The sequence below is a fragment of the Protopterus annectens genome, chromosome 14.part0, assembly GCF_019279795.1.
Source record: "Protopterus annectens isolate FY-2018-M chromosome 14.part0, PAN1.0, whole genome shotgun sequence".
Classification (NCBI taxonomy): domain Eukaryota; kingdom Metazoa; phylum Chordata; order Ceratodontiformes; family Protopteridae; genus Protopterus; species Protopterus annectens.
In genome coordinates this window covers 981,813,505-981,828,026 of record NC_056748.1, presented here as the reverse complement: position 1 = coordinate 981,828,026, position 14,522 = coordinate 981,813,505, and the positions used below count along the sequence as shown (strand labels likewise).

The 14,522-nt window shown below is 41.3% G+C and overlaps 1 protein-coding gene across 3 annotated transcripts in view; it reads right to left on the bottom strand.

The window, feature by feature from the left end:
• Positions 1–13,888, bottom strand: part of VSTM4 (V-set and transmembrane domain containing 4) — an 815,453-nt gene extending 801,565 nt beyond the window's left edge. For all 3 annotated transcript variants that reach the window (XM_044056773.1, XM_044056774.1, XM_044056775.1), the window contains exon 1: positions 13,720–13,888. In XM_044056773.1, the coding sequence (XP_043912708.1) occupies positions 13,720–13,774 (55 nt within the window). In that variant the 5' untranslated portion in view covers positions 13,775–13,888. The remainder of the gene's footprint in view (positions 1–13,719) is intronic.
• Positions 13,889–14,522: the final 634 nt, after the last annotated feature.

Sequence of the window (14,522 nt, the reverse complement as noted above, 5' to 3'; positions counted from 1 at the left end):
TTTTATCTCTTTTATAATATTCAATACTTCAGATGGTTTCAATTTTGTTTTCTTTTTTTCTAGTAATTGCTTTCTTGGCAGCTAGTAGAATTGAACTGAATAAGACCTTACTTTGTCTAGGCAATTCAGATCCTGTGTCATTGCTCAAAAGAATAATTTCCTTAATTGCAGCGATTTGGCCCACAATATTTTTAACAGGGTGTTCTATAGGGAATTTTAAATATCTTCCAGATCATTACTGTCCCCAAAAGCATGTTCCCAGTATATCTTTCTTCCTGGTCACACCTTCTACAACATTTGCTCTCTTTAGTCTTTCGGCTTTTCCCAGTTAGGGGGCACCACAGCGGAACTCTGGTCCGCTAATGATTGGCAGTTGATTTTACAGTGCCAAGTTGCCAGCCCGACACCCAACCTTCAAAGAAGGCACACCCATTCATGCACACACCTACCTGCATGTCTTTATTTGCTCTCTACCTGAGGAATAATTCTTGGAAGTCTGTTTGGGGCATATAAATAGGTTCATAGGTGTTTACTAGGCTAAAGACCACAAAGGCCTTTTTAAGCCTAGCCATGCATCCCAAATCTCTGACAAGTTCTAATACCCTTTATGAGTGTAAGCAGGGTCTTGGGAGATAAAACATTTACAAGCAGAGGCCTGGGAGATAAACCATTTACATGCTGCCTGTGTCCATTAGAGACATAGGTGCCAAACCAGGGATGAATTTCTTGTTCCCCATCCAAATGTCCAAGTTGCACTTGAATTGGGTTAGGAAGAACTCTGCTTCACATGGCTGGGGAACTTGCTCCATATATGCGGTAGTCTGTGGGATACATACCCATCTCTCCAGCAGGTTCTATTTATATCACAGGCAAGGTTTAAGTCTTTAGAATGGGTTATTCTGGTGCTGTGTGTTTTGTGGATCTGCAGGAGGTCCATCAGAGTGGGGTCTGACAATGTCCTGTATGCCAGGCATAGATCTCCCCTCAAAAGCCTGTAGGAGACAGAATACAGTAATAGGGCCTTGAGGCAGTCTGGATAGGACATTTTACTTACACCCTATATTCTTTTAGTGAGGAACCACTGTAGACATTCCAATTGTTGGATATGCCTGATTAGGTACATACCAAAGGGGGCATTGTACTTAATGATACATTTTATGAATGCCAAATACACTGGAACAATGACTTCCTTGGATGTAGATATCATACCTTTGTTTATAAGTTGCGCAACATAAAATGATTTCCTCATTACTGCAGACACATGATGGTCAAAGGCTAGATTGCTATCTATGTCTGTCCGTAAGTCCATGACTACTGGGTCAGCTCTAAGGGGTGTGTTGTCAACATGATATTTACCAGGGGTGGATGATTTCCCAAAGGATACTAGTATGCATTTCTTGGCATTTAGTTTTAGCCCATGGCTCTGACACCAGTTGTTAGCTCCTCCTGGAGAAAATTTGTGTCAGTGTGGGATTCAATAACAGCTCCTAATTTGCAGTCATCTGCAAACTTGCCAGAGACCGCTGACATTGGCCTTGACTTCAGAGAAGTAAATGCCAAAAAGGAGATTGATCCCTGAGGGACTCCACTTTTGACTGGCCTCTTTGTAGAGGTGGACCCCCCCAATTCTAACTTCCTAGGTCCTGTCTCTGAGCTAGTTGGCTATCCACTGGTGACATACAAGTTTGTACCTAACCTCTTGAGTTTGTCAAGAATATCTGAGTGGGGTATTGTGTCAAATGCCTTGGCCAGGTCAAGGTAGGCAGTGTGAACCATTTTCCCCTCATCACTTGCTTTGGTTACCTTCTCAAAGAAGTCCACCAGATTGAGTAGGCAAGATCTGCCCTTGATGAAACCAAACTGGGTTGGGTCCAGTGTCAGGAGGTTTACTGTATCTCTATTGATCATTTCCATGATACATATACAAATACTTCCAAGCAACAATCCTAAACCTTTTTGACTTTGTGAGCGTACTTGAGAGCCATGGGTGGCCTAATGGTTAAGGTGTTTGCCTTACAAACACAAGGTGCAGGGTTTGAGTCTCACAAGGGATAATTAGCTAGGCTTAAAATGGCTCACAAGGGCAGTTAGCCTAGTACTAATCTATCCACCACATAACGCATGCACTCAGGTCACTCCACAATAAGTACAAATATGACACTGTCATTGTCCATGTTGGTGTGAATGACCTGAGACGTACCTCCCTGGACTACATGAAAAGAGACATGGAGGAGCTCTCTGATCTTGTATCCCAGGCAGGTATGACCCTAACCCTGAGTAGCATCCTGCCATCATCCAGAATGATACCACAGTACAAGGACAAAATGATTGACTTCAACAATTGGCTAAGCTTCTGGTGTCATTCTAAGGGGATCCAGTATTTGTCTGCCTGGGATGACATGATCGACAGTCCACAATGCTTTGCCAGAGATGGCCTGCACCTGTCGCCCTTAGGATTCCAGATACTGGCTAAGACTCTTGCCATCCCTATAGAACCTTTTTTAGGCAAGGTTCAAATGACAAATTCACCACCATAACCGGTACAAGCAAGCAAAATCTGAGGGTAATGCTACTCAATGCTAGAAGTCTAAACCTCAAAATGCACTCACTCGAGGCACTCCTTAAAATGGAGAACATTGACATCTGTGCAGTGACAGAGACCTGGTTCAAAGCTCCAGAGAGCACCCCTGCATTACCAGGCTTCAATTCATACCACACCTTTCGGCCACCTAACCCAGAAAGAAGCACTAAAGGTGGAGGCGTGTCCATATTCATTAAGGATATCCACACCTCCAGGCTAGTTGCACAGCATAATGCATCCGAGATTATCCAAGTGCAACTAACTCTGGGCAAGACCGCAATCCAAATTGTAGCTTGCTACAGACCCCCCACCATGCCCCAGGATTCACACTCCTCATTTCTTGATACACTGGAAAGTATTAGGGTACAACCCAACACCCTAATAATGGGTGATTTCAATTACCTCACCATTAACTGGGAAAACTACTCATGTACCAACTCTTTTGCTCAACGTTTTCTAGAATTCATAAATTCCAATGCCTTGGATCAACTTATTCACACCCCCACCAGGGGCAGCAATATCCTAGACCTGGTCATCACCAACATGAGAAACCGGTGTTCCACACCAGAGGTCAATTCCTTGTTGGTCAGATCCGACCACAAGCTAATCAGCCTAGACATCCACATCCCACCCCCAGCCCCAATTAGGGAAACCATCGTAAAAAACTTCTCAAAAGTCAACTTCACACTTCTTAAGACAGAAGTGGCAAACTTCATGACACCCATGCAGACGGACAATAGAGGTATGACTGCCAAATCCTACACAAATGCACTTTATAAGCACTTGCACGAGTGCATGGATCATGCTATCCCTAATAGAACCAAGATGTTATCCTCCAGAAAAAGGAAGCCAACCTGGTGGCCCTTTGCCATAAACAAACTCTACAACAGAAGAAAGAAACTGTTGCAAAAAAGAGTAAAATCCCATGAATGGAGGAACTCCCTGGTCAACCTCAGTAAGAAGTTGAGATCCCTCATAAAATCCTCCAAAGCTAGTTACAAAAACAAAATTGCAACTGACTCTAAAGACAACCACAAAGCATTCTATAGCTATGTCAAGAATCTAAATGGGAACACTCAGATCTGCTCTGAGTTACAGCATAATGGCACTAAATATACAGAACCAACTGATATTGCCAACATCCTAGCAGATAGGTTCAGTGCTAACTTTACCCCCCTCTCACCCCCTAGAGGGCCCATCTCTATACCAGAAGAATGCAAAGTTCCTATAATCACGACTGCACAGGTAAAAAACACACTCTCCAAAGCCAAGAACACAGCATCCATTGGACCTGACAATATCCCAGGCTGCGTTCTACACGAACTACAGAATGAACTGGCACCCTACTTAAGTACCATGTTCAATCATAGCCTCACCTCAGGCTTTGTACCCACTGAATGGCACACCGCGACAGTTATCCCACTCCACAAAGGGGGAGCCATGGTGGACACCGGGAACTACCACCCCATTAGCCTGACGAGCCTGGTCTGCAAGGCCATGGAACGTATCATCATGGAACTCATAAACAAAGACATTGGTAATCTCCAAACTCTGGACCCTACTCAGTTTGGATTTGTAAAAGGCAGATCATGTCTCCTAAACCTGATTGACTTCTTTGAAGCAGTCACCAAAGCCATAGATGATGGTAAAATGGTTCACACAGCTTATCTAGATCTCGCCAAGGCTTTCAACACCATCCCCCACTCTGGAATTATAGATAAGCTCACTAAACTAGGTATAAATCCCTATGTCATAAGATGGGTTGCCAACTGGCTCACGGACAGAACCCACACTGTGAAAGTAGCGGATTCCAAATGCGACATCAGACCAGTGACAAGTGGAGTATCACAGGGTTCAGCCCTGGGTCCTCTCCTGTTTGGTATCTACTTCTCTGAAGTGCAGGCCAACACAGAAGGTCTTTATTAACAAAGTTTGCAGATGACTGCAAACTAGGAGCCATAATCGAAACTCCTAACAATGTGGACAAACTACAAAAGGGCCTCACTGAGACAGATTCCTGGTGTCAAAGCCATGGCCTGAAGCTCAATGCCAAAAAGTGTATTGTCATCCCCTTTGGTAAAAATTCCATACCCATGAACTACCACATAGCTGGTAGTCTACTTAATGCTGAAAATGTTATAAGAGACCTTGGGACACAGGTGGACAGTAGTCTCTCCTTTGATAATCACATCGCCACAGTGGTCAGGAAATCCTTCTACGTGGCTCATCTCATCACAAAAGGATTCTCATCCAGAAAAAAGAGGTCATTGTTCCCCTCTACTCATCACTCATTAGACCCATTATAGAGTACAGCGCCCCTTTTGGTATGTACCTCACAAGACATCTACAACAACTGGAAAGACCACAGAAATACCTCACAAAGAGGATTACTGGCCTCAAACAGATGCCCTATGCAGACCGTCTCAAAAAACTACAGCTTTACTCTATCACATATCGCCTACTCAGGGGCGATCTCTGCCTAACATACAAAGCTATGTCAAACCCAGAGCTGTTGGACATGCTCCACTTAAAGAAGTCCCAATCCCTCCGAGCTACACGCTCTAGGGACCTTAACCTTGTCACCGCAATAAACAGAACATGCTGGAGGGATAGATTCCTGTCCCAGAGACTTCCCATACTCTGGAACAGACTACCTATCTATTTCAAACAGAGCTCCTCATTAGCACTCTTCAAGAAAAATCTTGATGATTGGATGGGAAATGGGAAATTCACCCCAGGGATCACTTCTGTGGCTCTGCTCGACAGGGGCATAGGAAAATAATTTTCTTGGGTGGCGAAAGCCAGGGTACATTTTTTGGCTAGGCTTGTATGGGCCCTAGGGCCGATTGCCTAGTACCTACCTATGAACCTATGAACCTATACATCCTGTCATTGTTCCCCTGTAAGTTGATTTTCCTGTCTCTCTTCCCAATCTTTTCTAATGACCTTGAATGATTCTTATAGTTATCAGGCAATGTTTATATGCCTTACTAATTATCCTTTTTTCCCCATTAACTTCTCTTTTAGATTTAACTAAACATTCAACCAGTGCAGGTCTTTCACCTAGGACTCCCAATCCTTTTCTCTTTGCCTGTACTCTGATATCAGTTCCTTGTAGGGAAGACAGTCCCTAACCTGCAGTCCAAGCTTCTTCTTGGCCTCATCCCACATTATTACCTTTCCCCTTCTAGTTATTTGCTCCCAATAACTTTGTTTCTTTGCTTGTTTTCTCCTCTTGCCTATTTTCTGTATCCCGTCTTGCAGTCATCCTTATTTGCAAAATTTCCTTTCTCCATTCCTATGTTGAGTTAGTTCTTTGAATACTTTCTGCAGTTTTATGAATATAATAGGCTGTATTATTTTTGCTAATCTCCTCATTGATTTGCATCCAAAATCCCACGCTCGTTTCTATTTTCTTGAAATCTACCCTGCCTCATCATCATCATACGTTCCACTCTGAATTATAATCTTCTGCTTTGTTTACATATACAGGAGGCTTAACTGTGTAACTGTAAACCATCCCTTCAAATTAGGCAATCCTAAACCACCTTGTTGTAGTGGGCGGTTCAGCCTTCCCCAATTAACTCCTATTCTCTTCCCCTCCCAGACAAATTCCTTCAACTCTTTAGCAATTACTGTCCACAACTTCTCCTCTGATTGATAAAAAAATATCCCTAACCTGTATATAAAACTAAAGGGAATAAAAACATTTTCATTGCATGTATCTTACTGCCCATATCCATAAAAAAGAGCTTCCATTTTCTTAGTTTCTATAATATCTTTTGTTTAGTCTCTTCCCACATATCCTTAGCTGGCACAACAAAATTCTTTTTAATCCATACGCCTAAGTAGTTCATCCTATCATGTCCTTATAAATATGGCTATCGCTGAACCAACTTGTGTGTGGGTACATAATTTATGGCTATAGCCTTTGTTTAGGGAGTTGGAGTTTTGATTCATATGTAATTTGATGGATCATTGTTGGTTGACTAGAAGGGTAGCTAAGATGTGTATACAAAAAAACAAAGTGAAGGGAACATGGAATTAATAGAAGAGTGCCTTGGGATTCAGTGTTGGGACCATTCTTGTTTCATATACTTATGTCAACATTTACACTTGATAGAGATATGTATTACTGGTAGATTTGCAGATAAAGTTGAAATTGCAGGATTTGCTGCTACAGTTGAAGATCAAAAACTCTCTGACATTTTGATAAACTCTTTGACTGAACACAATATAATTGGGTGTAATTTAATTTTAACAAAAGTAAAGTATTGCATTTAGAGAGGGAAATCCTAAATATCTTTATACTTTAGATTTTCACTGCATTTGGGGCATGTGATGAATATGATGACTTGGGAATTAAAGTAAACATCAGGATATGTTTCAAAGGGTATGTCAATGGAATCATTAAAATGATAGAAAATTTTCATCAAGAGAATTCAAAATGCTTGGTCCACTTTATAAATAATTAATAAGATTAATAATTGAATATATGATTGTTTTTTGTATTTATTCATGAACTGATATTAAAAAATTGGAAATTTTCAAAAGCATTTTTTAGAAAGAATAAAGGGGATGAAAAAAATGAGATGCAAACAGAGATTCAGGTCTTTAAATCTTTTTTCAGTTTAGTATACAGTTTTAATATGGGATTTTATATGGATCCATACATGCCTTAAGAAACAAGAATTGGAAGTAACTGTGTATTTTTTTTTAGCCAAGAGGTTTCTCCTAGGAATAACTACTTATTAGTCAGTTTGGAAAGTATGAAAACTAACTTATATACTACACAGTATCTTGTAAGAAGGCTGCTTCATGAGCAGGGTAAACAGTGCACCATATCCTGTGAGGACCTAAGCAGGGTAAAGCAGTGCACTGTATCCTGTAAGGAGGTTGCTTCCTAAACAGGGTAAAGCAGTGCACTGTATCCTGTGAGTAGATTGCTTCCTAACTAGAGTAAAGCAGGACACTGTATCCTTTGAGGAGGTTGCTTCCTAAGCAGGGTAAAGCAGTGCACTGTATCTTGTGATGAGATTGCTTCCTAAGCAGGGTAAAGCAGGGCACTGTATCCTGTAAGGAGGTTGCTTCCAAAGCAGGGTAAAGCAGTGCACTGTATTCTGTGAGTAGGTTGCTTCCTAACTAGGGTAAAGCAGGACACTGTATCCTTTGAGGAGGTTGCTTCCTAAGCAGGGTAAAGCAGGGCACTGTATCCTGTGAGGAGATTGCTTCATAAGCAAGAAAAAGCAGTGCACTGTATCCTGTAAGGAGGTTGCTTCCTAAGCAAGGTAAATCAGGGTACTGTATCCTGTGAGGAGGTTGCTTCCTAAGCAGGATAAAGCAGGGTACTGTATCCTGTAAGGAGGTTGCTTCCTAAGTAGGGTAAAGCAGTACACTGTATCCTGTGTGGAGATAGCTTCTTAAGCAGGGTAAAGCAGTGCACTGTATACTATAAGGAGGTTGCTTCCTAAGCAGGATAACGCAGGGCACTGTATCCTGTGAGAAGGTTGCTTCCTAAGTAGGGTAAAACAGGACACTAATAAAAAACAACCAGGAACTGCAAAAGTACTGTAAACTCAAAACGCCAAGCAGATAACGAAATGGAACACTCGCCACCACAAAGAATGGTCCAACCAAGGCGTTTACATCTGTTTTTACTTTAATAAAGTGCTTTTAACTGAACAAGTGGATTGGATTACAGTTGGTTGGACCATTCTTTGTGGTGGCGAGTGTTCCATTTTCGTTATCTGCTTGGCATTTTGAGTTTATAAAACAGGACACTATATACTGTGAGGAGGTTGCTTCATAAGCAGTGTAAAGCAGTGCACCGTATCTTGTGAGTAGGGTGCTTCCTAACTAGGGTAAAGCAGGACACTGTATCCTTTGAGGAGGTTGCTTCCTAAGCTGGGTACTGCATCCTGTAAGGAGGTTGCTTCCTAAGTAGAGTAAAGCAGTGCACTGTATCCTGTGTGGAGACAGCTTCTTAAGCAGGGTAAAGCAATGCACTGTATCCTGTAAGGAGGTTGCTTCCTAAGCAGGGTAAAGCAGGGCACTGTATCCTGTGAATAGGTTGCTTCCTAAGCAGGGTAAATCAGGGCACTGTATCCTGTAAGGAGGTTGCTTTCTAAGCAGGGTAAAGCAGTGCACTGTATCCTGTGAGTAGGTTGCTTCCTAACTAGGGTAAAGCAAGACACTGTATCCTTTGAGGAGGTTGCTTCCAAAGCAGGGTAAAGCAGAGCACTGTATCCTGTAAGGAGGTTGCTTCCTAAGCAGGGTAAAGCAGTGCACTCTCTCTTGTGAGTAGGTTGCTTCCTAAGCAAGGTAATGCAGGGCACTGTATACTGTGAGGAGATTGCTTCCTATTAAGGAAAAAGCAACACACTGTATCCTTTAAGGAGGTTGCTTCCTAAGCAGGGTAAAGCAGGGCACTGTATCCTGTGAGGAGGTTGCTTCCTAAGCAGGATAAAGCAGGATAAAGCAGGGTACTGTATCTTGTAAGGAGATTGCTTCCTAAGTAGGGTAAAGCAGTGCACTGTATCCTGTGTGGAGACAGCATCTTAAGCAGGGTAAAGCAGTGCACTGTATCCTGTAAGGAGGTTGCTTCTTAAGCAGGGTAAAGAAGTGCACTGTAACCAGTAAGGAGGTTGCTTCCTAAGCAGGGTAAAGCAGGGCACTGTATCCTGTAAGGAGGTTGCTTCCTATGCAGGGTAAAGCAGTGCACTGTATCCTGTGAGTAGGTTGCTTCCAAACTAGGGTAAAGCAGAACACTGTATCATTTGAGGAGGTTGCTTCCTAAGCAGGGTAAAGAAGTGCACTGTTTCTTGTGAGTAGGTTGCTTCCTAAGCAGGGTAATGCAGTGCACTGTATCCTGTTGGGAGGTTGCTTCCTAAGCAGGATAAAGCAGGGTACCGTATCCTGAAAGGAGGTTGCTTCCTAAGCAGGGTAAAGCAGGGCACCGTATCTTGTGAGTAGGTTGCTTCCTAAGCAGGGTAAAGCAGTGCACTATATCCTGTAGGAAGGTTGCTTCCTATGCAGGGTAAAGTAGGACACTGTATCCTGTGAGGAAGTTGCTTCATAAGCAGTGTAAAGCAGTGGATTGTATCTTGTGATTAGGTTGCCTCCGAAGCAGGGTAAAGCAGGGGACTGTATCTTGTAAGTAGGTTACTTCCTAAGCAGGGTAAAGCAGTGTACTGTGTCCTGTGAGGAGACTGCTTCCTAAGCAGTGTAAAGCAGAGCACTGCATCCTGTGAGGAGGTTGCTTCCTAAGTATGGTAAAGTAGTACACTGTATTCTGTGATGAGGTAGCTTCCAAAGCAGGGAAAAATAAGGCACTGTATTCTGCTTAGGAAGCTACCTCATCACAGAATATAGTGAGATGAGGTAGCTTCCTAAGCAGGGTAAAACAGTGCACTGTATCCTGTGAGGGGACTGCGTGCTAAGCAGGGTAAAGCAGTGCACTGCATCCTGTGAGGAGGTTGCTTCCTAAGCAGGGTAAAGTAGTACACTATATTCTGTGATGAGGTAGCTTCCAAAGCAGGGAAAAATAAGGCACTGTATTCTGCTTAGGAAGCTACCTCATCACAGAATATAGTGAGATGAGGTAGCTTCCTAAGCAGGGTAAAACAGTGCACTGTATCCTGTGAGGAGACTGCTTCCTAAGCAGCGTAAAGCAGAGCACTGCATCCTGTGAGGAGGTTGCTTCCTAAGTAGGGTAAAGTAGTACACTGTATTCTGTGATGAGGTAGCTTCCAAAGCAGGGAAAAATAAGGCACTGTATTCTGCTTAGGAAGCTACCTCATCACAGAATATAGTGAGATGAGGTGGCTTCCTAAGCAGGGTAAAACAGTGCACTGTATCCTGTGAGGAGACTGCGTGCTAAGCAGGGTAAAGCAGTGCACTGCATCCTGTGAGGAGGTTGCTTCCTAAGCAGATTAAAGTAGTACACTATATTCTGTGATGAGGTAGCTTCCTAAGCAGGGAAAAGCAAGGCACTGTATCCTGCTTAGGAAGCTACCTCATCACAGAATGCAGTGAGATGAAATAGCTTCCTAAGCAGAGTAAAACAGAGCACTGTTTCCTGTGAGGAGGTTGCTACCTAAGCAGGGTAAAGCAGTGCACTGTATCTTGTAAGTAGGTTACTTCCTAAGCAGGGTAAAGCAGTGCACTTTATCCTGTAAGGAAGTTGCTTTCTAACCAAGAAAAGAAGAGACAACGAATTCTGTAGAGAAGCAGCCTTCAGATCAGGCTAAAGCAATATCCCAAATCCTGTAACAAAACAATGTTCAGACCTGGGAAATGTATTGCACTGAATTCAGCAGGGAATCATTCTTTGGAGAAGATAATGCATTGAATCCTGCAGAAAGGCAATCTTTGGGCCAAGGTGAAGTAATAATTCTTTTCTCCAAAGAAACAGCAGTTTGATTGTGTCTTGTAAATAATTCAGTAATAGCAAATGATGTGACATGCTTTGTTAATGTTTTTTGATAGCTTTGGATATGCAATAGTGCAAGTCAAAGTGTGAAACATCCTAAAACAAAGCTCATCCTACATTAGGAAGTAACAGTGCTAGTCAAAATGTGGAATATCCTGCAACAAAGCACATACTATATTTGGAGGTAGCAAGGTGAGTCAAAGTTTGAAACATCCTACAACAAAGCACACCCTACATCTGGAAGTAACAGTAAAGGCAAAATGTGAAACATCCTGCAACAAAGCACACCCTACATTTGGTGGTAGGAATGCTAGTCAAAGTGTGAAACATTCTTCAACAAAGATCACCCTACATTTGGTGGTAGGAATGCTAGTCAAAGTGTGAAACATTCTTCAACAAAGATCACCCTACATTTGGAGGTAACAGTGCAAATCGAAGTGTGGAACATCTTACAACAAAGCACACCTTACATTTGAGATAACAGTGTAAGTCTGAGTGGAACATCCAAGAACAAAGATCACCCTACATTTGGAGGTAACAGTGCAAATCGAAGTGTGGAACATCTTACAACAAAGCACACCTTACATTTGAGATAGTGCAAGTCTACGAGTGGAACATCCTGCAACAAAGCACACCCTACATTTGAGATAACAGTGTAAGTCTGAGTGGAACATCCAACAACAAAGTGCACCCTACATTTGGAGGTAGCAGTGCAAGTCAAAGTATGAAACATTCTCCAACAAAGAGCACTCTACAACTGGAGGTAGCAATGCAAGTGAAAGTGTGGAGCACCGTACAAAGCACAGACTTCATTCTGATTCTGTGATTGGTATACAGGGTGAATGTTAATTAGCAGCATTTTATTTGGAGTATTGGAAATGTAAGAATATAGCATTAAAGCAAAGACCCAGTCATCTGTTAGCTTAAGACATGGTGTGATTTTTCACAATATATCATCACTTCTTGAAATACAGTGTGAAGCATTGAGTGAAGCTGAGTGCCCTATGCACCTACGGCATGAATAAATCCTATGCTGTGTTAAAGCATGGCTAGGAGTGTGTTAGCCCAATAAAAAAGTAAACCCACACTATGATAGTTAAAAGGAAGATATTTCTATTTTCAACCACGAAGTATCAGGGAATACAGTCATGCCTAACTACCAATCATTTTTTGAAATGCTTATCCAGTTATAATGATACTACCATTGAATATTCCTGTGATATAGACTAGTTAATAATGCTGCCCTTTTAAAGTGACACTACTTTAATATTTAAATGAATCTTTAAACTAACTACTGTCACCTTTATCCCAGTAAAGTATTATAGACGTACATCTTTGCATTCTTGGATCAGCTTTGTATGCATATTTAATTTTCCCTGGAAGCATCCTGTGTGGTACAGTCTCTAGCAAATTAGAAGGAGGGATACATTACCAGGGGAACTAATATTTGTTAGAATCTGGATAATGAAAAAAATATAAGGAGAGAGTTAACAACGGTCAACAAGATTCAACAAAACACATTATGGTAATAAAAACAAATCTTTTCTTCATGCTACGAAAGAAGAAATTAAAAGCAGATATTTTCTAGACTGCTCCCTTTAAACACACTTTACCATTCTTAATCACAATCACAGACTTCTCAGAAAACAGTCAGCCTTTTCTTAACTCTCTATGCCTAAATACTTAACACTCTGTATGTTATAAAAACGATGCATTTACAAACAGAATTAGTATTTTTATTCTCATTTTGAAAAGTCCATGAGCATGAAGCATGATGGGTTTTATTTGCTGTTTCTTAAAAAGGCATATTTATTCCACAAGCCCGACATGTGTTTATAGTAAAGGAATGTTGTGTCATGACATGGAGTGCTTTTATGCAGTATGCTCTTTAACTATGTATGCTTTTGACAAATGACATCTAAATGCAATAAGGTGAACTAATTCATTGAAATCACCACTTTAAAGAAAACAGTAAATTTAGAGTTGCTGGTGGTCCCATGTTTTGGAAAAGAGTAAATTGCTTTTAAATGCCTACAAGATTAACATGTTGGCAAAATACCCTGAATGGCTATATACTGTAATCACCCATAAATAGTTCCACGTTTGATCTGGCTCTGTAATAGTTAATGCATGCCTTGTTTTAAATGTTGCCTCATAAACCACTGCAGATGTTGTCTGAGTAGTATCACTGGCAGAATTTTTTTTTTTTTTTAGTTGTATGAAATTAGAATCCAGTCACTATTTTCAGCAGCATACATGGATGTGTCCATCTTTGCATGTAATGGGTTTCTATTTTAGGACTTAAATCTCAAAACTGTTGACAGTACTGTATACTAAAGATACAGAAACCCTCACTTATGATAACATTAAAATAAGTATGTCAGATGCAGGCATGGTTGCAGTGAAGTTTTGTAGTAGTTTCAAATTTTATCCAAAGAGAACAAAAGAAAAGTAAATGTATTAGCCTTTTTCTTATTAAATATGCACAGTGAAAATACTATTGAAGGGAAATTGAAAAAAACACTTGGCACACTTTCTGTGATACTGTGTTTAGGAAGTCAGGTAATGACAGGAGATAAGGCTTCATTAACTGTCAGACAAGTTCCCAGCTGTCACTGTTCTTCGACTGAAGATGTTCCGTTCATGCTACTTGAATCACCCCTCCCCAAATATTTTTTCTCATGCCAATATAAACATTATTTCTTACCTCCTGCAAAAGTTTCAGTCAGGAGTATTACTGACACCAGCAGAAAGATGTTCATTTTTCCCCGCTGTGGGCTCCATAAACTTCACCTGCACTTTGTTTTAGTTAAATGTCAGAATTCAGAAAAATGAAAGTGTGTCTGCAAAACGAAAGCAAGTCTCCTAGGAAAAATGTAATAGGACTAAACTTTTTCCCTCACTCACAAAATAAAACTCTCCTCCCCCTGAACTGCCCTGCCTCCTTTCCTCTCCTCCCCCCTTCCCTTATTCCATCTCTCTCTCTCTCTCTCTCTCACTCTCGGTTTACACACACACACACACACACACACACACACACACACACACACACACACACACACACACACACACACACACACACACACACACACACACACACACACACACCACTCAATCACATACATAAATCTAGGAAATGCCACTTCCTTTGCTGGGATTTGCAAGCAAGTATGAGTATATTTGCAGCTCAAAAACTTCCTAAAACTCTAATGTATTAAAGAGCTGGACATTTGTTTATATTTCTTTGAGAGGATGATTATGGGAGATAAGCGCAGAACATTTGAATAACTCTTCTTCCTAACAAAGCCTCTTTGTATTCAGTACTAGCAGCAAGATCATGTGGTATCCCCAAATGGAAAGGAAAACCTGCTTCTCTGTCAGTGTTCCTTTAGAAAAAAAAAATCACAAAAGTTTTTCATTGTCCCGCCCATGCATGGCATTTTTTTTTCTCTTTTTGTTATTGAAATGTGAGTTGCTTCACAGCATCTAGAACAATCCCCCTACCTTTTC